This window comes from Hyaena hyaena, unplaced genomic scaffold (genome assembly GCF_003009895.1).
Source record: "Hyaena hyaena isolate Hyena2069 unplaced genomic scaffold, ASM300989v1 scaffold_54, whole genome shotgun sequence".
Taxonomy (NCBI): Eukaryota; Metazoa; Chordata; class Mammalia; order Carnivora; family Hyaenidae; genus Hyaena; species Hyaena hyaena.
The window spans coordinates 963698-986932 of record NW_024080685.1 but is presented as its reverse complement, the minus strand read 5'-3'; the positions used below and the strand labels follow the sequence as shown (position 1 = coordinate 986932).

Sequence of the window (23235 nt, the reverse complement as noted above, 5' to 3'; positions counted from 1 at the left end):
ATAAATACTTGTGAAATAAGGAAAAAAACAACTGCTAAAAATATTAATTATATTCAAGAAAACAACTACAATAAACTCTTGTATTTTTAAAATGTCTCTGAATAGAGAATTAAACAAGATTGAGAAAAAAAAAGTAGTTGTTAAATTTTGAGTAGCATTGGGGCGCCTGGGTGGCTCAGTCAGTTAAGCATCCGACTTTGACTAAGGTCATGATCTCATTGTTTGTAAGGTTGAGCCCCACATCAGGCTCTGTGCTGACAGCTCAGAGCCTGGAGCCTGCTTCAGAATCTATGTCTCCCTCCCTCTCTCTCTCTCTGCCCCTCTTCCATGTGTACTCTGTTTCTCTCTCTCTCTCAAAAATAAATTTTAAAAAACATTAAAAATTTAAAATAAAATAAAATAAATAAAGTTTGAGTAGCATCATTCTGGATGGATCCCATAAAAACATAAGAATTCATTTTCTCACTTCCAGCTTATCTGTTAGAATACTTAATTGTTCATTTAATGAATAACGTTCCCTGGCAGCATCCCAGTGCTTAACTTGAGCATTTTTTTAGTGGACCAAGTAATTTAGACTTTATTTTTTTTACTGTTCATTTATTTATTTATTTTGACAGAGACAGAGAGGGAGAGAGGGGGAAGGAGGGGCAGAGAGAGAGGGAAAATGGAGAGTACTGATGGCACAGAGCCCGATGTGAGGCTTAAATCCACGAACCCAGGAAATTGTGACCTGAGCCAAGATCAAGAGTCAGATGCTTAACTGACTGAGCCTCTCAGGTGCCCCATTAATCTAGCCTTCAGTGTTGTAAATCCATCCTTGATTACTTTAATCTTCTACAACAACCAAGACTCACTTTTTTATCAGAATCTGCTTCAGAAAATGGTATCCATAATTGTTTTTTAAAATCATCTATGAACTTTCATAAATAAGCAGGCTAGACAAAGAAAACATTTGAAGATACTTTATTTATATGACAGAGAAATACTAAAGTCTTAATCATTTCACTAATTCACAAAAAACACTATCTCAGTTAGAATTAGAGAAAAAGATGCACACCAAACCAGGAAGACTTATTTTGTCTCCTTCTTCCCCCTGTAGTAAGAACAAAAATAAGTACTAATGAAGTGAATGGTGCAGAAGATGACTGGTTCTATTATTTTGCATCAGGGAAATACTAAATAGACAAGAAGTTCTTCTGACAGCATTCTCTGAACCTTAGAAATAGCCTAAGAGAATTTTGAGTTTGTTGAATCACTGATTCAACATTGTGGACACAATTTTGTTTCTGTGTTTCTGAAATAAACTTTGTATTGAATTGCATTTTTTTTTTTTTACAAAAGGCATTTTAATGGTAAGTCATAGGATGTATTTCACTATGGATTAACATTTAGGGAGAACAATCATTGTATTTATCCTTCTCTCAATTTTTTTGTTACCTGCAGTAATTTAAACTCCCAAAGCAGCACGAGTTTTTGAAATCAGTTTTGGACCCTGAAATTAAAAGCAAATAAGAATCATCAGATGAAGAGATGGATGACTGTGCCAGTTATACAGTTAACTCTCCATTATCTAGGGGTGAACTCATGTGGGGCTCACACTCACAAACCCTGAGATCATAACCTGAGCCAAGATTGAGTCAGACACTTACTTGCTTTTTAAAATTCAAGTACATCTCTGATGCTAGCAACCTGGGACAATGGAAGTCAGATACTACACTCCACTCATACCAATAGTAGAGATGGCTTGTTCTTCCTACACCAGTCTCCAAATTGTTACTGAGCCTCTCGCCACAGCCCTCACCTTCCTCCACAAATCAGTCACAGAAATTGGAAGGTTTACAGAGAAAGTATAGCCTCTATGTGTTAATGTTCTCTACATCTAAATGAATGTCTTCCCATATCAAGGGACGTTTATCTTTTTGTATCAAAATTGGCTTACATCAACACTATTTTATCAGTTTTGTTTTATCTGATTTGGTTATCTGTGTTCCACCCTCCCTACTAAAAGCATAGACACATATTGATAAGTGTACATTGGCAAAAAGGCTAAATTCTAGAATATCTTTCAAAATCGTGATGATGCTGTATTCAAATATATTTAGTAACGTAAACTAAAGGCTTATAAAATGTAGCCAACTACAAATCTGTTTAAAATTGTTAAAATAATAAGATTAAGATAATTCCTAATTGCTAGTCTGTTGATATACAAAGGCATGCTCCTAAATGAGTTCAAAAATATTTTTTAGAAATATTCCTCCAATATCTTGTTTGCACAATAAACTCGCTATTAAGTCCTTTTACTCCATTTAGCTGAAGTGATCTGTTCTAGGCCAGAAATTCTCTAAATTATCATCAATTAATTATATATTCACTTTATATAGTTTCCTCTACGAAGAAAAAAATCAAACTTACTAATTTTCTTAACACACTCTAAAATTATGTTTCTTCTTAATATTAGTGAGAAAACTGCAACTATTTCTAAATACCATAAAATCCTTCAATCTATTTCTAAATACTTTTAAATCTCTCTGGCATTATTTTAAAGTTTTAGATGAGTGGAACATTCTTTCCATTATTCATTATAGAAAGCTCCATCCCAAGTATTTTGAGTGTGAAAATGAGCTGCACATACTTCTTCTGCAAAGCAGGCTTCCTGCTCTTGGCCTTGGCAGCACTTTTCCAGTAGACCAGAGAAATCTGCAATGACGGCCTCAAGTTGTTCTTCTGTTATTTGTGGCTTTTGCTTCACAAGGTTAATGAGAAATCTACAATTTAAGCAAAATGAAAGAGAAATCTGTTATGTAAAGGTATTTTTCTAAAACCTTCCTAGTAGAGAGTCCTGAGACTCCTAGCAACCCTCCCCCCCAAACCCTCACTCCATCAACCCATCATCAGACTTACAACATGTACTCTGTCTAATGCCTTCATCAGTAATACTGAGGCTGGAAATGGGTAGATATTCCACTGGTCTGGATATGTGCAGGTAATTGATGAAACACGATTGTATAGTGCCACCATACTGATATGTAGTAAGATACAGTCTTTTACCTACTTGCCTAGAATATCCTTTCCAGTTCTCCAGTCTAATGTATATCCTATCAATAGTCAAAGACCCAGAGTTCTGAGCTCCTGCCATTAATAATTATCACACCCTTACCTGAGTGTTGGTCCCAACAATCACCTGCACTACCCATTTAGCAGCACTTTCATGTTGGAATCAATGTTGACCAGGGACTAGGGAGGACTTGCCAGAGGAGGCAGCATTCTTACTGTACCTTGAAGCATGGCACAGATTGTGACCACAAGATAGGGAAGAATGGGTTTCCCAAAATGAAGGAAGACCATTTACAAAGTACGCAAGTAGGGGCACTTGGGTGGTTTGGTTGACCAAGCAAACCACTCTTCATTCTGGCTCAGGTCATGGTCTCATGGCTCCATTTTGGTGAGATCGAGGCCTGTGTCAGGCTGTGTGCTATTCGGATTCTCTCTCCCTTTCTCTCTGCCCTTCCCCCGCTGGTTCTCTCTCTGTCTCTCTGTCTCTCTGTCTCTCTCTCTCTCTCTCTGCCCCAAAATAAAGAAATAAATCCATAAATATACAAATATTTTTTTAAAAAGCAAGTGAGTACTAAAATGCATGAGAATTTGGAGAACATAAGTTCCACAGGCGTATATTACCATCACCATTACAGAATGCCTCCCACAATGAATTGAAATGTGCATTCCATCTCAACACCCATACTTCATGGTTGACTCAAATATTATGGTTAATCTCTTCACGAAGTAAACAGTGTGAAAAAAAGATTCAGTGGTGTTTTCCCAGTATTTTGGAATGGAAGTACCTAAACTTCCTGCAAGGACGTATCCTAATTCCCCAAAGTAAATTGCCATTTTCCTCAGTTCCAACATGTGTCACAACAATAGTTTCAGTGGAGACTGTTTTTACAAACAAAACATTATCTGTCCTAGTGAATTTTTCCAGGCCTATGTTCCCATGAGGCTGTGAAGACACTGAGACAGAACTATTTTAAAAGCCACTATAAGTGCTTTGGGGTCATAATGTTCTCCTAATGAACCCAAGATTGTTGGGCATGTAAGGTAGAAATCTCAACTCCTATTTGGTGTCATTGGTCTTTTCCATGTTAGCAAAGAGCCATTTCTTACTGCTGCTTCATTGTTTGCAGTGCTACACCCTGAGCTCGGCACAGATCCTTATGGAAGATGAATTTGTCAGCAGAGAATGGCGGAGGGACATATGTTTCATCCACCACTAAGCTGCTGAAACATGGCCTCCTGTTGGCGTATGAAGAAGTGCAGCACAGGCCAACACCAGGGTTTACTGGAGTCTCTTCATGTCTGATGCATAACTGTCCGATAATAAGATCAGCCTGGTTAGGAGAACAGGAAAGAAGAAAGCAAGGAGATTCAGCATGAGCTGTTCTGTTGATTCAGGCTTCCAGAAAATGCTTGCAGTTTTTAAGGCAGTAATTTATCAGTAATATTACCAAAAAATCTGCTGTCTAGGGTCCTATGTTGTCACATTGTGGATTCTTTCTTAACCCATTTTTGGGGATAAACGTCACCATTTAGTGGCAGATATTTCATAGGTAAAGTCGAAGATAGTCCCTTTGGCTATTTGAAATACACTTCCAGTTACATACATACTTCCACAGGCAAAATATTATCTGCCCTGTCCTAGGAAATCCATACAGGGCTTACATTTTTCATGTATATCTATCTAGTTGAGCTTTCCATTTTACTTTTGGGATCCAGAGAATCACTTCCTGAAGGTACAAATTTCACAAGGATAGTCCTTTCATATACATACATACCTGCACTCATCATACATGCATACAGGTATACATACATATATATATGTATATAATCCTAATTGTAAAGAAATAAGGCCAGCATGTGTAGGTGTGCATGTGTGTGTGTCTTTAAAGGTTTTCCTTATGTAGAGTCCTCCTACCTTCCACACTTTAAGATATTTCTTAAATACCTAGTAATAACTTGTAATAATGGCCAATATGTCTTGTGTGCATAGTGCTAAATGAGTTACAAGAATTACTTCATTTAAGACAGTCATTCTATGTGGGTGGTACAATTCTTGTTCCCAAATGTCAGATGAGAAAGCTCAAGCCAAGTGCTATAACTAGCTTTTCAGTGGGGAGCGTGGCTGGGGATGTAGGTAGGAGGCCTCCAAAACCTATACTCCCAATCTGTTACTACATCCCATGTCCCTGCAGTCTCTCAGCATGTGGGATTCAATCAATGATACAGGTGATGCTTAATCACAAGAATTCTCCTTTCACTCTTAACTTTTGTGGAAAATTCCAAGACATGAAGACTAGCTAGCAAATAAATCCTCGGTATCAGAAAGAGGAAAAGGGAAATGATCAGTGTACAATTTGGTTCACAGGTTGTGATTTTAAGGGAAAAAATGATGAAAAAATCAGCCTGTAACCTTTATTATGACACTAGTAACATTAGAAAGTAAAGATGATTGGCATAACTAACTAGAAAGTCATTTTCTTAGTCAGAAGGACTTACCCTGTTCCATACTCTTTACCTTGTTAAAGGGGTGAGGAGTATGTCACTAATATGCTAAGAAGATTGTACCACAAAAGGCAAAATTATAAGTATGCTAAAAATAAAGTAACTTATAGGAGCAGCTGGGTGGCTCAGTCAATTGAGCATCTGACTCTGGCACAGGTCATAATCTCATAGTTCGTGAGTTTGAGTCCTGAGTCGGGCTCTGTGCTGACAGCTCAGAGCCTGGAGCCTGCTTCCAATTCTGTGTCTCCCCCTCTCTCTGTCCCTCCCCTGCTCATGCTCTGTCTCTCTCTCTCTCAAAAATAAATATTGAAAAAATTTTCAATAAATAAAATGATTTATTTTCATCTATCAAAAGTGAAGCTTTTTATTTTTTAACTCAATTTGCATTTTTTTCATTGTGTCCATTAGACCAAACTCAATGTTTATGGGTGCACAGTGGAGTAACTAAGATATATATGTGAACTAGAGGCAGTGGGATAAGAGCACAGCAGCAGTAAAGCCATGTGCAACCAGAAAGGAAATTCTGAAGAAGATGTGGCGCTGGTTGTTGGAGCCTGGGCTCTGGGAAGAAGTGTATATGCATTCAAATATCAGCCCCACCATTTACAACTTGGGACACATTGGTCCCACTGTAATTTCTTTGATCCTCATTTTGACATGAAATGAAAATGGTAATGGGACATTTCAAAAGGAAGTACTATAATAATTAAATGAGATTATATACGTATATATATACATATATATGTATATACGTATTTTTGCATATGTATATATGTATATATGTGTATATATATATATATAGTTGTATAGTTATATAGTTTTAGGTGCAGTGTAGGTCTTCAGCATAATCCTGATGAATTGCTGTTATTATTAGGGTGAAGTGATGGTCTCCATCTTGGTTTAGGAAAGGTGAGTGGTGAGAGGTAGGGACCTCAAGTGCAGGTGACTTTGAAGTCCAGTAGGATCACTCCTTGATTTTCTTTGTCTTCTTTTTTTTAACATTAAAGAATTTCATGAACAAAAGGAGCAAATCATTGAATTGAATGACATGTTGAATTATTCTATCGTTCCCATACATAAAGCTTGCTTAGACATCGTTGAATAAACTGCCTGCACTCCCCCCAGCCATTCTAGAAGGACCAGAAGCCTGGCCCCATGCCTAACTGTTCAGAGCTGAGTTCATGCCCTCTCCAACTGTAACTAATCAAACAAGCCTAGTAAAGCCATCTCCACATTGGTTTCTACCATATCCCCTAAATGGGAATTCTGAGACAATTTCAGGTCAAATGGGCAGAAACACAATGGGACTAAGCAAAACACTCACCACTCCCTCGCCGCAGGCCAATTGTTTGTCCTCACTGAGTTGTCAACAAGTGGCTGCAGCGGTTGCCATTTTCCTGGTGAAGGCCATCAGCTCCGGTGGGCTCAGCTGAGGGGCTTTCTTTGTGTAAGCAACAAGAAACCTGAAAGAAGCATTTTTTTCACCAAATCCTGCCAACCCATTCATGAGTTTTTAACTCTCACTCCTTCTCAAACACCCTCTTGTTATCAGAAGTCATGAAGTCAGCTCATCTGTATTATCCACATGGTATTTGGACCACCACCTCTCAAGACGCATTTGCTCTAACAACCACTCCCTTTGCTTCGATTATATCGACATATCACAGAGGGAAAACAAACTCTGGATGGTAGCCTGACACCTATTCCCAACCTCAAAAGCTTTACTGATACTAACTTTGATGTTTCAACTATGACAGACTGTTGTGGTACCCAGAGCCAGCACCAAAGCCAGACTTTCACAAGCCATTCTTCCTGCTCTCTATAAGAGGAGAAGGGGGATGACTACCTTCTCCCAAGGGAAATCGGGTGATCAGATTACACTGATTTCCAATCTGAAATAGGGGTTGATACTAGAGTAGCACTGGGTGACTAATTTAGGCTTATATTCCCCTCACCACTGCATACTTTGAAATCACTAAAAATACTGTTTAAAAGAACATACACGTTGGGGTGCCTGGGTGGCTCAGTCAGTTAAGTGTCTGACTTCTGCTCAGATCATGATCTTGTGGTTCATGATTTCGACTCCCCACATCGGGCTCTGTGCTGACAGCTGCTTCGGAACCTGCTTCGGATTCTGTGTCTCCCTCACTCTCTGCCCCTCCCCCACTCACACTCTGTCTTTCTCTCCAAAATAAACATTAAAAATTTTTTTTAAAACATACGCGTTTTGTAAGTAATATTCTCCTAGTTTCTGGAAGAGGCCACAGCTTCGCTTTGCCAATGCTTGGCTTTCCTGGATATATTTCTCTAATTCTTCTTCCTGAAAATACAGCATTATTATATACATTTTCCTCTTTTCTTGGACACATAACTTTGTATGTAAAAATTGACCTATAATATAGTATTCTGACACTAATATTAGAAAAACCAATTTTAGGGGCGCCTGGGTGGCTTAGTCGGTTAAGCGTCCGACTTTCACTTAGGTCATGATCTCGCGGTTCGTGGGTTCGAGCCCCGCGTCGGGCTCTGTGCTGACTGCCGGCTCAGAGCCTGGAGCCTGTTTCAGTGACTCCCTCTCTCTCTGACCCTCCCCTGCTCGCGCTGTCTCTCTCTCCTAGAAATAAATTAAAAAAAAAAAAAGAAAGAAATAAAACATTAAAAAATTAAAAAAAAAGAAAAACCAATTTTAGAGGGTTTTTGTAATACTAAAGATAATGAAAGTGTGAATTGTGAAAATTAAAACAAATGGACTGAGGTGCCTGGGTGGCTCAGTTGGTTAGGTGTCCGACTTTAGCTCAGATCATGATCTCATGGTTCACGAGTTTGAGCCCCACATCAGGCTCTGTGCTGACACTCAGAGCCTGGAGCCTGCTTTAAGGTCTGTGTCTCCCTCTCTCTCTGTCACTCCCCTGCTCACACTCTGTCTCTCTCTCTCTCTCTCTCTCTCTCTTTTAAAAATAAGTAAACATTAAAAAAGATAATAATAAATAAATGGGCTTTGGGGAGATAAACTTTAAAACTTTGTGAATCACCAAGTTATGTGATGACAGAATTCAATGTTTGGATAAAAGATTACAGTTCTTTCTGTACAAAGTCTTGTTTTTCAGGAACTATTAAAAAATGAGTATTATTTTTATTCTGTATGTCAAAGAACTTTTGGTTGCCATTTTTATTCCTAAAGTAGGCCACTAGTTGTCGACTACTAGTTAATAACTACTTAATATCTAGGTGACTCTTTAATAGATATAACTAGCTAACTGCTAGTAGATAACTAGATGCTTTCATAGAACCAGCACTTTTAATGGATAATATCTATGCAGTTTTTCAGACTCTTCCTAAAAAGTAAGCACAATTTACCCCTTTATCCTGGCATTCAAGAGGGTTTTCAGACTGGGAACACTTCTCCAATAATTCCTGGTATCCTTTAGCCACTCTTAGAATTACTGAGACAGCAAGTTTAGTATGTCTTCTGGAATATTCATATGTAAATCTGAAACGTGTGAAAAATATCATCTTATTGGAATTAAGAGACAATTCATTCCCATGTTATATGACATGCAAATGTTAAAATGCAAATACAGAAACCTGAAAATCAAATATGACTTGAACTATATGCACAGTAAAACTACTAATACAAATTATAATCCATCCGATTGTTTTAGTGCTATTTTGTTTTCTTTTGCACTCTCCATGTGGGTTTTTTAATTATGAGCTTTACAGTCATTTATTCAACAAATATTTTTCCAATGCCTGCTCTATGCAAGCACTTCTTTCAGCAGTAAGGGTTCAATAAGGTAGGAAATAAAATGCCTGACCTGTCAAAAGCATACTTTTTAGGGAGACAAGAATGAACAAACAAAAACGAGGTCATCAATTCTGGTGGTGATAAATCAGTGAATAGAAACAAAGGAAAATAGAATAGAGTTGGGGGGAAGGAAGTGACTCTTAATTTAGAGAATTGGCCAAGAAATGTCTCATTGGGCGGTTCTTTTGGAACAGAAAGCTGGCTGAAGGAAGCTACACAAGTATCTTGAGGAAGATCATTCTCAACTGAGAAAATTTCTACTGCAAAGAACCTTTCTAATCAAAGAAGTACTTCTATTAACTAAACAATTATTGTTGGGTGTGTGGGTGGGTAAGTTTAAAGATAATTCTTGAATTTACTAATTGTATTTCCAAGTCATAGAAATAAGTAATATTTAGTTCGGCCACCAATAAATTGTTGGTGTGGGTTTCTTCAATCTGGACTTCGTTCTTGTGTGGATAATTTTACTTTGCAGTGCAAATGATGTGTGAATGTCCAATCTGAATGCAAGTATAGAATGATATCCTTAGGGAATATTAAAGAGGGAATTGGACCATTATTTTCATTATTACATTAGAAATAGGCTCTTAAATTTATTAAGACCCTTGGAGATCATTAAGCATAATATCCTAAGAGCTACACAATTCCCTCCTCGAAAAGTGTCCATAGATACATACTGTACAATAAAGGAAAATGTATTAACTTGACTGCTTGCTTCCCTTAAAGGCAAATAGAACAAGAACATGTCCTCTGAATTATATAACAATTAATTATTTATACTGCAAGTATCTCTACACATTTTTATTTTCTTACCAAAATAAAACATATATTAAATAAATATCAATAAAGTGTTTTAATAAAAGCCCTTCTATCTACTATTATCTATTGGGTTATACTCTGAGGAAGAGTTTTGAAAACATGCACAGTGAGAAAGCACATTCATAACCATGAATCCTTCTTATCATAAAATATCCATATCTTATTTTGAAGCTCCGTGGTAATCTTCATATGAGGAATCCACACAAAGATGACAATGCTCTGATCCCAGAGGAATTGATACCAAAAAAATAGAGCTTCAGTTAATAACAGCAATAGTGAAAGTCACATCAGTATAAGATAGATCTCATTTCCTTATTCTCTACTTACTGCATAAATATATTTTGGTTCAGAACATTCTAGCATCACCTGCACAAACTGAGCTCAAAAGCCATAACCATCACTCCCCATTTCAACAACACAAAGCTGTCAGCTACGTACTAATCTTTAGTCATGTTAACATACGTTTACAGAGTGTGTTACCTTGCCATGAAAAGATCTTTTTCCCTTGAAGAAAATTGGTTGAAATCTCTCTCTCCTAAAAATCTATTTAGATTTGGAGATAAGCCTTCAGGTTTGTCATCATTTTCTGCATGAATTACGCATTGACCAAGTTCAAGTATGGGCAATTTGCAGCATTCTGCTATTTTGCTTGACAGAATATCTTGCTGAGAGCATATGTAGGACATAATTTTTTCCTGTAATAGGAAAAATGAAGTATTAGTTGTAAAGGTTTATTCTTTAATGCAGGAACTCAGGGCCAGTTCTAGGAAGGAGGGAAGGAAGGAAGGGAGGGAGGGAGGAAAGAAGGAAGGAAGGAAGGAAGGAAGGAAGGAAGGAAGGAAGGAAGGAAGGAAGGAAGGAAGGGAGAGAAGAAGGGGAAAAAAGAAAGGAAACAGAAAAAAGACATTTTACGTTGTCTCTCATTTTAGTACTTTCTCCCTACTTTGCCTTTCCTTATGTCTTTCTACCTACCCCTTTTGTTTAATGTTTCTTTTGATAGTTGTCAGCTAAAATCTATTTTATTGTATTAGGAAGATTTTAAAAACAAGAGAGAAATATACTCTTCAAACCAAATGACATGCATATAGGTATATATCTTTCTACTACTATTGAAATGGGTTACTGGACAATGTTTGCTGTTGATGTCCTAATCATCGAGAGCAAACTTTCTGCGCCTGTCAACAGTCCAATCTGCAGTGACCCACTATGACCTCCAGAGGGCAGGCTATAGATAATGAACCGGTACCACATCTAAGTGGCCAGAATGAAGCAGCACTTCAATATCCCTGTCACAGAACTAAAAATTCTATGCATTCTCAGTAAGGACAATTAGAACCCACATTCAGCAATTAAAACCAATTGCCATACCATATTGAAATTAATGTTTCCACTTTAAAGGAAAAGGGGGGTAATGAGCTCCAAAAATGGGAAAATAATTTAAGTGCCTATAGAAATCAGTATAATTGTCAATTAAAACCAAGACAACTAACTTCAAAGAAAAACAAAGTCATTTTTCTAATATTCAAGTAAAAACTTCTAAAAGGAGAAATAAATGAAATAGGAAATCTGTCTTTGGGAAGCTTCCGCAACTCCTCACACCAGGATCTCTGCCTTTGCTCAGAGATTGCCACCCTCAGGCCTCTCTTGCAGCGTCAGATTCTGACTGACTTCCAGGACTCTTTCAGCCAACTGCCATGGGACTGGCTTATATGAGCATTTTATCCTCACATCCAACCTTTTGGAAACCATGTTCAAGCCTGGGTTTTCAAGCCTTTTGAATATCTAAGAGCAATGATTTGAAGTCTTCTTGGAGAAGATAAGTGTATCACCAGGAACCAGAGAAGAAGTAATTTGGAGATAAATAGGCCTCTTGTGCAATATCCAGGAAGTCTAAGTTTGGCCCCAAACAGACGAATGTCATGCTGCTAAAATGGCAACTAAGTATGGCACATTCAAAGCTTCTGTGTTGGCTTTTAATTCTCCTAGAGCTCTTTATCCACACCTCTCTCTGTAACTTTGTACCTTGTGGAACAGTTTCTGGTGTTGTTTTTGTTGTTTGTTGTGTCATCTTGTTGTATTCATATAATAGATATAAGAGAGTCCCTTCCATGGGCCAGGCATCTTGCAGTGGCCTGTGGAGATAACGGTAAACAGAAGACAGTCCCTACTGCCTCACCTCTCCCATTAGACTATAAATTCCCTGAGTGAAACTTCTGCCTTAAACAAGTGTCCTCCACAGCATCTAGCACACAGAAAGTATTCCATATGTATTTGTCAAATGAAATAATAAATGGATAGGAAAACAAATCTGTTAAAAGTAAAGAGCCTGCCCCCCATGATTCTATGTGGAATTTATGTTCACTTTCTTTTTTTTTTTTTTTTTTACAAATAGTTTATTGTCAAGTTGGTTTCCATATAACACCCAGTGCTCATCCCCACAAGTGCCCTCCTCCCTGCACATCTCCCCCCTCCCCCCCCACACACATCAGTCCTCAGTTTGTTCTCAGTATTCAAGAGTCTCTCATGGTTTGCCTCTCTCCCTCTCCCTCACTATGTCTCCCCTTCTTCTCCCCCATGGTCCTCCGTTAAGTTCCTCCTAATCCTCCTATACGTGCAAACATATGGTATTTGTCCTTCTCTGCCTGACTTATTTCGCTCAGCATAACACCCTCAAGGTCCATCCATGTTGCTACACATGGCCAGATTTCATTCTTTCTCATTGCCTTGTAGTATTCCATGGTATAGATAAACCACATCTTCTTGATTCATTTGTCTGTTGATGGACACTTAGGCTCTTTCCATGTTTTGGTTATTGTTGAGAGTGCTGCTATGAACATTGGGGTACATGTGCCCCTATGCCTCAGCACTCCTATATCCCTTGGGTAAATTCCTAGCAGGGCTATTGCTGGGTCTTAGGGGAGTTCTGTTGTTAACTTTTTGAGGAACTTCCACTTTCAAAAGAAAGAATGGGCACTTGTGTCATGAGAGGCGTCTTAAATGAAAGGCAGAGTCAACAAAAGATGGTTTCACTTTTACTACCAAGAACTCTATGACTTGACTTAGCCAGCTAGCTACCTTCCCCTGTGACCAACTCAGGCAGCCTTCTCCCAGAATGAGAGCCAAAGAAAGAAAAGGAAGCAGTCTTATCTCTTGTTTAGGAAGCAAGACTCTTTACCCCATCCTGCAGACACTCCAGCACGTTCCCTCTGCAACATTCCTCATGTATGTGGGCCACATCCAGGACCAGTTTCTGAATTTCGGTAAAATTCGCTTTGGAAAACTTTTGACTCAATTTGGTAACAGTTCTAAAGCAAGCGAAAGGAGTTAGAAATCATTCCTGATTATCTACCAAAATTAAATAATACATAGAGAATATTAATATATTTGCAATTCTGGAAAGAAAGAATTGAAATTCTCTTGCTGTTTAAAAAAGAAAAGGAGGGGGTGGCGCCTGTGTGGTTGAGTGTCCAACTCTTGATTTAGGCTCAGGTCATGATCTTACAGTTCATGAGATCGAGCCCCATGTCATGTGCTCTTTGCAAAGGGCCTGCTTGGGATTCCATGTCTCCCTCTCTCTCTGTCCCTCCCCTGCTTGCACTCTTTCTCTCTCAGAATAAATAAACATTAAAAAATGAAAAAGAAAAGGGAAAGCATTATAAGTCTTGTTAATTCCAACCAATCTTTCGCAATGGCTCTGTAAATTGACCTGTCCCCACAAATACTTTGGACATGATTTATCTGTCTTTACAACCTTTCCTGTGAATTGGAATGAAAGCTATCTTTTTGCTGCTCATCCATAGTGCTCAGTGTTTGTAATCACCATAGTGAGTGGGTGGGAAAAAGTTAAAAGGACAATTAAGAAATGGAAAATTCCATGGGAATAGTAATCACTTTTTTACTTGGGAGGAAAACAGTACTCTGAGAAAACAGGAAGGGGCATATATGTACAAATCAATGAAATGAGACAAGAAAGTAGAACAGACTAAACATTCAGACATGTCAGCCTACCAAGACATGGAGTGTGGCCCAGAAGGGAAATAAGAAGTAAAAATGCTTATTCCTTCTACACATTTCCTTACGTGTTAAGAGATGTCTAGATGAAACCACGACTCCCTAGAGCAACCAGTGTTACTGCTGCTTCTGATAAGGATATATTTTCTTTATAAATTTGTCACATTTAAGTTTAATCACTTATGGATAGCAAATAATAAATGCAACCATTACAAAAATAATCTATATTTTATTAGTAAGAAAAATTCAAGCAATTCATGAATCAATCTAAGTTTCTAATAGCTGGAGTTGTAAGGTAGTTAAAGCAAATCTGACCTATTCTAAGAAAACATTTTCGGGGCACCTGGGTGGCTCAGTCGGTTAAGCCTCTGACTTGAGCTCGGGTCATGATCTCTCGGTTTGTGGGTTCGAGCCCCGCGTCGGGCTCTGTGCTGACAGCTAGCTCAGAGCCTGGAGCCTGCTTTGGATTCTGTGTCTCCCTCTCTCTCTGACACTCCCCTGCTCGCTCTCTCTCTCTCTCAGAAATAAATAAAACATTTAAAAAATTTTATAGAAAAGAAAAGAAAACATTTCAGAACTAATTCCATGACTAAAAACTTGAACCTAGGTCTCCACTGTGTACAGTATTTTTAAATGTATCATGTAACAAGCACATAGATAAATGAACTTTGAATGTATGTATTTAATGCTCGTCAATTAGCATCTCAGATATTTTCCTACACTAGAAATGCTTCACTGTAAAGGTTGAAGAGCACTTTAAACCAGTTATGTAGTTTAAAATTTTCTAGTAGTCATATTAAAAGGTAAAAAGGAAAAAGTTAAATTCACTTTAATAATATGTTTTTAACCCAATATATCAAAAATAATACCATTTCAACATAGGATTTCATTCATATGTGGAATCTAAAAAAGAAAACAAATGAATCAACAAACAGAAAAGCAGAATCAGACCTATAAAACGGGGAACAAACCGATGGTTGCCAGAGGAAAGGGGGGTGGAGGTTGAGCAAAATGGGTGAAGGGGAGAGGGAAATACAGGTTTCCAGTTATGGAATGAATAAGGCACAACAGAGAGAGTATAGTCAATGACACTGTAACAGCATTGTGTGGTGACAGGTGGTAACTACATCTCTATAGGTGAGCACAGCACAACGTATAGCGAAGTTGAATCACTCAGTTGTGCACCTGAAACTGGTGTGACATTGTATGTCAACTATACGCAAATTTAAAAATTCCTTTAAAAAATTATTTCAATATGCAGTTAACATAAAAACCTATTAAGAAGATATTACACATTCTCTTTTTCATACGAAGTCTGTAAACTCTGGTGTATATTTTACACTTAAAGCACACTTCTTCATTCACATCAGCCAAATTTCAAACGATCAGGGGCTACATGTGACTGGTAGCAGCCATGCCCCATAGTGCAGACTTAACCCTTCGTAATTCTGATTCGTACATCTGATGTTAAAGTCTCAACTGTCAGTATACAGACAATTCTAGATCACTGGCCTAATAGACAAATAGGAATAAGGAAAATATGTCATGATCAGAACCTAGAAAAACTGGGCTCTGAGGACTTGCAGTGGGGTCCTGAGTAAATCGCTTTAATCTCTCTGGGTGAAAGTAAAGTGAAGAGGTTGAACTGTATTCCTCAGTATCCTAACAGCAAGGACAGACTATGAGACAAAGGGAAATTAAGTGCACTTTACAAAGTGTTTAGCAGCAGGTTATGGGTTAACCTCCTTCCAATCCCAGGATTTCAGGATTCTAATCCCATCAGCTCTCATCAAAGGAAACTTCAGTCTCAACAACAGTGACAATAAGAAAAATGAGTTCAAACTGCAAAATGGTGGTTTTGCACACCTCACTCTCTCCCCTAGATATAAAGCATAAACTTACATGGCTCGGAAGGTTCGGGGTCCAAAATTTCTCATTACTGCACATATATGTTGATTTAACAAACTGCTTTCCCTTAATTCTTTTGTAATCAGTGCTGCCTAGATACACAAAAAACAAGTTGTCAAGAAAGGATGTATTTTCCTTTGCAGGTGCTCATAATTAAAAAATCAACAGCTTCAGGTAAAGCATGAGACCATAAGAAACATTACAAAAATTATACACATGATACATTTTTACAGAACTTCATTTATTCACTCTTTCCATTAGATTGGTTTATATACTTCTACACCAGACAGGTTTATTAAAAACACCTTAAAACAAGAACATTATTAACTTTCATACTTGGGATACTGAGTGCACAACTGAACTTTTAAGCTAATTGAAACCTGATGATTTCTTCAACGTCTGCTCTGTCACAAAAATAAATAAATAAGTAAATAAGATCGCGTCACAGCCTGATGTTCTGGGAATAATCACAGCTCTTAGGAAATTTTTGTTGTATGACTTTTGTTGTGGGGAGTGATTAATTGTGAATTTTATTCTCATTCTCCAGATCGAAGAAAGCTGCTCACGTCTCTAAAGGTACATTTCTTTTCATTAGATGGTAATGATGTTTACACCTCAAATTTGTTCTAAGCATCCAGAGAAATAATGAATGTAAAGTAGTTTTCTTTCTCTTTCCTGTCTCTTTCTGTGCCTCCTCTTCTCCCCCTCCTCCTTTTATTCTTCTACCTCCTATTCCTCTCTCATTTATGTTATGACCCGTATCTCTGTTTTCCATTATCCTACCTCCAGACTCATATCCTTAATCATATAATACTTGTTGGCCAAAGGAATGAATACAAAACAGCAAATCCAGCTGTTTCATCCCAAAGAATATCAGACTGCTAACATATGCTCTTTTCTGAAAATGGTACTCTGCATACAAACCATATTTCCATTTTTAATTTTGTTTGTTTGTAATGAGCCATAGCCAGATTAAAGGATGCATTCAGATATCTGTACAAATATAATACCTTTGTTTGGAAGCATTCATCTGCATTCTCAGCTTTGCAGCAAGGTGGAATTATTTTGCCATAGTGGGTAGCCAAAGAAAGAATTGTGGGTGCATACAGAAAGGGGTGCCTTCTTGCTATCTCATAGATGTACCTATGAAATGAAAAGGCACTGTAAGATTTACAAACATATAAAGCTAGAACTATCACTAGAACTGGACTCCGGAATCATCCACCTTGACAGTCTCCATGGCAGAGATGGTCTAAGGGCAGGCTATTTCTCCGGCTTAGACATGCAAGACAGCAGCAAGCAAGGCAAAAGTGATTGAGGGTTAGGATTCCCTAACAGAGACCCTGAGTTCAAATCCCTGCTTCAGAGTGTACTAGCACTGTGCCCTCAGCCAATTATCTCAACCTTCTAAACTTCAATTTCCTAGTCTGCCAAATGTGAAGAAGAAGGAAGTGAAAAAGGACAGGAGACTTCAAAGACATGTAGTGAGCATTAATCTGATCACAATGTGCCAAGCACACATGTTCCTACAACATCCTAGGTGTTAAATAGCTGCTAGCCATGTTTATGTATCTTAAACGTCCCTGAATCTCTAATTTTTTTTTAAATTTCCAGGCAGTTCAGTGAACACGAAACACTAAGTATTTGGCTCCAGAAGGAATCACTTTGTGTGGCACTAAAATATTCCTGGGCAAGCTAAAATGGAGAGATTAGAAGGAAAAAAATAAAACAAGGTGTATCTCAGGAGACTAAAGGAACAGAGGGTGGGTCTGGTGTGTAGTCTGTACTGCATCTACCTAGCAGGTTATGGACACAAAGTTGCGCTTCAAATGATCCATCTGATTTCCTAGTGTAGGACCTCAGCAAGGGAAAAAAATTTTTGCCACTTCTCTGCCTTTTAGAGTACCTTTGTAAATGAAGAAATACTAGATTTCACTTGGTACTACTCTCCTAGGGTTGTAATCCACCTTTAAATTGGATCCTTACCTGTTCAGGAACATGTCCTTGTTTTCTTCATATGCTTTACAACTAGTGACAGGTTCTGGAACTTGGAAGGGTGGGATGGATGATGGAGTAGCCTTTTTGTGGGCCAGTAAACAGTTATGCCTTTCCTCTTCACTTTGGTTACAACAATCTGAGAGTCCATACTTGTCAGAAATTTCCTTCTCATGGCAAATTTCATCCAGAAAGGCAAATAGCTACAGGAAAGATTGGTTTTTAATGAAAGACAACTCACCATACTTTGAAATTCTGTGAAACACATGAGAAGTTTTCTAATACCCAAAATCAGAATTACAGATTAAAAAATGATTCCCAATACAAATTCCAATATACTGTGTTTAGTTTCAGCCAGATGAGAGCTTTCTCTCATGCCCTTTGCAAAATGGAATATTAGTGTCCAACCTTGAGAAATGCGCATGACTAATTGTCAAAATTACTTTATCTTAAAAGGGAAAGGACCATGCAATATTTTATTTTCCCCCACCCCCAGAAAAAACTACTTGAACTGTTTTATTTTTCCCTCTTATTTTATCAGCAGTTTGGCTCCATGATATCTATGAGCTTTTCAAAAAATATATAAACCATTTTTTTTTTGGTTTTAATTTTACCAACACCAGATTATGACCCCAATCGTCCTAATGCCTCTGAGAAATATATTATGTGTCATTCATCTCAGGAAATTTTATTTAGCTTCCATAACTGCTAATATTTAGAGAATCCTAGAACTTTTATGCAAGGCTTTCAATTGTCAATCCACATAAAAGTCATGCCTTTAAATTTACAATAATAAATCACCAATCTGTAACATTACTGTGAACCTCTCATTGGATGTAAAGTTGCAACATGGAATGTATTTTGCTTAATGTTTACATGTACTTAGATCAGCAGGACAAGCCAAAAACAGAGATGGAAAACAGAGAGCTTTATGAAAGCATCAATTTCAGAGTTGCAAAGTATTTTATATCTTTAAAAGGGCATCTCTAAAATATTCCAAATATATTGACTTTTAGCCATTCATCAATCCCACCATGAAAGAAGATTCTTTGGGCATTTTGTCCCATAATTGGGTAGCTCTAATCATTACAAAGTTTCTAGGGATTTTTTCTGTTGAAACAAAATAAGCAATAATAACTTTGTAAGCCCTGCAAGGGGCTCTTGGCTCACTTGGACATCCATCTGATTCATCAGTGCTATCCTCCATGTCAGAAAATATTTTTATTATCAATGAGTATGTAACACTCTCTAGAATAGTGCCTGTCACATTGTGTGATTAATAAAAGTAACTTCTTTTGCTATTATTATATCAATCTTTATGACAACCCTGGAATGAAAGCTATTATTATTCCTTGTTTTATAGATAAAGAAACTAAATCTCAAAGAAGTTAAGTACCATGCTCATGGTCACCCAGATACTCGATTTTCAGAACCTTAGCTCTTAGTCACCATGCTTATATTGTCTCTTTACAACAGGCATCCACTGCTTTCTCTTCAGCGATTCAGAATTAACCCAATTCTTCTTTCATACAACAGGTCTCCAAATATTTAAATATGTTTCTCATGGCATCCCTATATTTGCTTTTTTGCCTGCTACACTTTGGTCAAATACTACAGTGGGATATTATTATTATTATTATCATTCACTCACCTGATTTTCTAAACACCCTACAGGCTGCTCACTCCCAGTGGATTTCTCAATTACAGTCAGTATATCTTTCACCATTTTGCTTACTTCTTTGTAAGTGGCTTCTTGAACAAACTGAGCAAAAAATATGGTAGCTCTGGAACAAAAATACATATAAATGCTTAAGGAATAGACATGTCAAGCTGCTTTTTCTCAAGTTGTAGTTTTCATTTGTTTTTGTTTTCTATTCTGTGACTTGTTCAGGAGATGACTTTTGCTAAAAAGTTTATGTGAAGTTGGATTCTAGTCATCTAGCAAGAGCTGTCAATGTTCTTGCTCCTTGCCCCCAAAGTATACATATATCTATTAAAGAACTCAAAGTGGATTTCGCTTAAGTGGCCCCTGCTTTAGTGGTCACTCATCCACTGCAGTGTACCTACAGATGAAGGGATCTATCTTTGCTTAAATTTAAGCAAAGAATTGGTCATTAGACATCTGCCTGTATCTACTCCCAACCTGATCAAGATCTGATCCAAGATGGTGTTCATGGCTTGACCCCAAGAATTGTCTTAACAGGATTCAGGGTACAAGCAGTAGCAATAACACACTGTTTTAAATTCCTTATTAGAGACTTCAGGAGTGTAGAATAGGCAGCACTCAAAAGAAAAACATATTCTTTACAAATAACAGAAAGTAGAATATTTTACCTCCTATTATTCACTACTAGGATTTACGTAGTATTCAGTAGAAAATATTGTAATATCATCCTATTGATATTGATGTGAAAAATTCCTGCATTTATATATTGTGGTTACCACTGATCAGATACTAATCTTCTAGTTTCTAAAATCTGATTTGGTTTTTCCCATGGAATTTCAAGGACTATAGAGATTAATTTAATCTTTTTTTTTTTTTTTTTTTTACAAATAGTTTATTGTCAAATTAGTTTCCACATAACACTCAGTGCTCATCCCCACAAGTGTCCAGATTAATTTAATCTAAGGCATGGGCCAACAGTTCAACCTCTTCAATATCAATTTGATATCCAATATAAATAATTTCTTCAATTTACTTTTGTACTTTTCAAAACTCAAAAGGCTATCCAGCCTCATTTAATTTCCTAACTAAAATAGCCTCTGCTTTGCATATTTGAAGTGCATTTATATGAACAAAACTTACAGGTCAACTAAATTCATCTCTGCAGAACATTGGGAAGAGTCCAATATAGAAGCTGGAAAGCAAAAGAAACTCCATGAGAAATGATGTTTTCAACTGCAACAGGAAAGTGATTGTTGTTACACCTATATGTTTATGTTTAACTTAGAACTGCACAATTGAAAAGACATTAGGGAGCATCCATCCAAACATTTTAATTTTTTACTTGTGACAGCTAAGAAACTAAGGAATAGCTAAGATAACAAGAATATAGTAGAGCTAGCACTAAAATTCAATTGTTTGGTTTCCCCCAGTACTGTGATGTTATAATTGACTTAGAAATCAAAGGATTAAAAATACATTTCTGGGACGCTTGAGAGGCTCAGTCGGTTAAGCGTCTGACTTCGGCTCAGGTCATGATCTCACCACTCTTGGGTTCAAGCCCCGCGTAGGGCTCTATGCTGACAGCTCAGAGTCTGGAGCCTGCTTCAGGTTCTGTGTCTCTCTCTCTGCCCCTCCCCCACTCACACTCTTTCTCTCTCTCTCAAAAATGAATAAATATTAAAAAAATTTAAAAGTACATTGCAGTCCTCCTTTTGAACATGATTACACCACAGTTTGCTTGACTATTTATATCCCAGTCACACTGTTTCTTTAGTCAAATAATGATCCACTTTTTCTGAAGTAAAGGTAAAGATGTTACTTATTTTACCAGTCTAAGGGGGGTTTTACATGTGAAGGAACCGGGATTATAGCCTCATATATAGAGATAGATAGATAGAAATATAATGTAAATATATTTCAAAGTTAGCATGTATGCCAGTTAAACAAATAATGTACAAAACATTAATTCAATGTGGAATGTATAAGTCATTCATAGATAATCTTAAGCACAGCCATGATTTTATAAGCCTCTTGTAAAGCTACAAGTTTATCATTCATTTAAAGATATTCACCATTAAATATTTTTTCCGTGTGGAACAGAAAGTGTAAATAAATCAGTACAAATGAATAAAGTCAAATTTAAGAATTTTGATGTAGAGAAAAGACAAAAAAGAAAATACAAAATATCTTACCTATTCCATATGCATTTCTGTGCATTGTTCTGGGTTCAGAAACATTTAGTAGGAAAGTTAAAAAAATGGATATGACCCACTTCATGGTTGCTAGTTATTTTGTTATTGGCAATGATGGGGGGGAGAATATTGAAAATCACACTGTAATTCTTTTATACCTTTCTCAAGCAATGCCTGTTAATTAGTAATCTTCTGTTAGTATATCAGTATATCTGTTACTTTATTTCCTTAGGTTGCGCATGGGACAACTTGTCGATAATTAACAGCACAGGGATTATTTGCATTTTATGTTCAAGGACACAGACCTCTTTTGGGAAGGAAAAAGAGGGGAAAACGTGCAAATTTGTCCCATGTTGCAAATGTAACAAATATTCTTTTCAATCTACAGAGTATTCAAGGAAATATTTTTCCTAAATTGCACAAATTAGGAAAAGTTAATGGAGCCAATAAGATAAAGACTCTAGACTGTGTATGAAATTCAACTAAATGCATCAGTTCCTCTAAAAAATATTAATTGATGCCTATCATATGCCAGGCACTGGACACAGTATTTAACCAAGTCAAACTTCATTGAAGAATACATTTATTGCTTGATTATTATACAGATTAGCTCAAAAATCCTTTTCTCCTGATTTCATGCCAATAAGGTCCACTTTAAGTATTTAGTATACTGCATATGGCTTAACAAAAAACTTAGAGCACAAACTCTGATGAACCAAGCCCTATAATAATTTTGTTTGTTACAAAATAATTTTGCATGTGTGTCAAACTGAAGTGGATCAGTTCCACTGTTCATCCAGCTACTCAAAATGATTATGTTAATACTAACTAAGGAGTACTTACAAATGCCACCTGATTCTAGGAGTGGTTCACCTCATTAAATCAGTAGAGGGACTTATAAAATTTCCATTGCCTTGACTGCACCCCACACCAATTAAATCAGAATCTTTGGAGGTGGAAAAAAAAAAGAATCTTTGGAGGTGGGACCTAGGCATCACTATTTTCTAAAATCTTCACAGATTATTCACTATTCTAAAGTTAAGATTAAAAATAAATGAATTACAGTAGGAAATAAATAAATATGGTGCATTCATTAAATGGAGTAATATTCAGCCATCATAGTCATTTTGTGGCAGAATACTTAATAGTATGGAAATATACCCATAGTATGTCACAAAGTAAAATACAGGTGTAAAATTATCCAATTTTTATAACTCCTCTGTCCTCCACCCTGCTCAAAAAAAAAAAATGTAGAAGACAGGAATATTATATCACAAAGCTCT

At 37.0% G+C, this 23235-nt stretch overlaps 1 protein-coding gene across 1 annotated transcript; it reads right to left on the bottom strand.

The window, feature by feature from the left end:
• Positions 1-1020: 1020 nt before the first annotated feature.
• Positions 1021-22037, bottom strand: LOC120231108 (alpha fetoprotein). The gene is given in 15 exon segments (XM_039230992.1): positions 1021-1093; positions 1438-1492; positions 2633-2765; positions 4162-4385; positions 6881-7019; positions 7779-7876; positions 8914-9046; positions 10661-10875; positions 13356-13485; positions 16094-16191; positions 17110-17242; positions 18086-18297; positions 19746-19878; positions 20901-20952; positions 21953-22037. Coding segments are annotated over 14 exon segments (1830 nt in total). The 3' UTR covers positions 1021-1093; positions 1438-1447.
• Positions 22038-23235: the final 1198 nt, after the last annotated feature.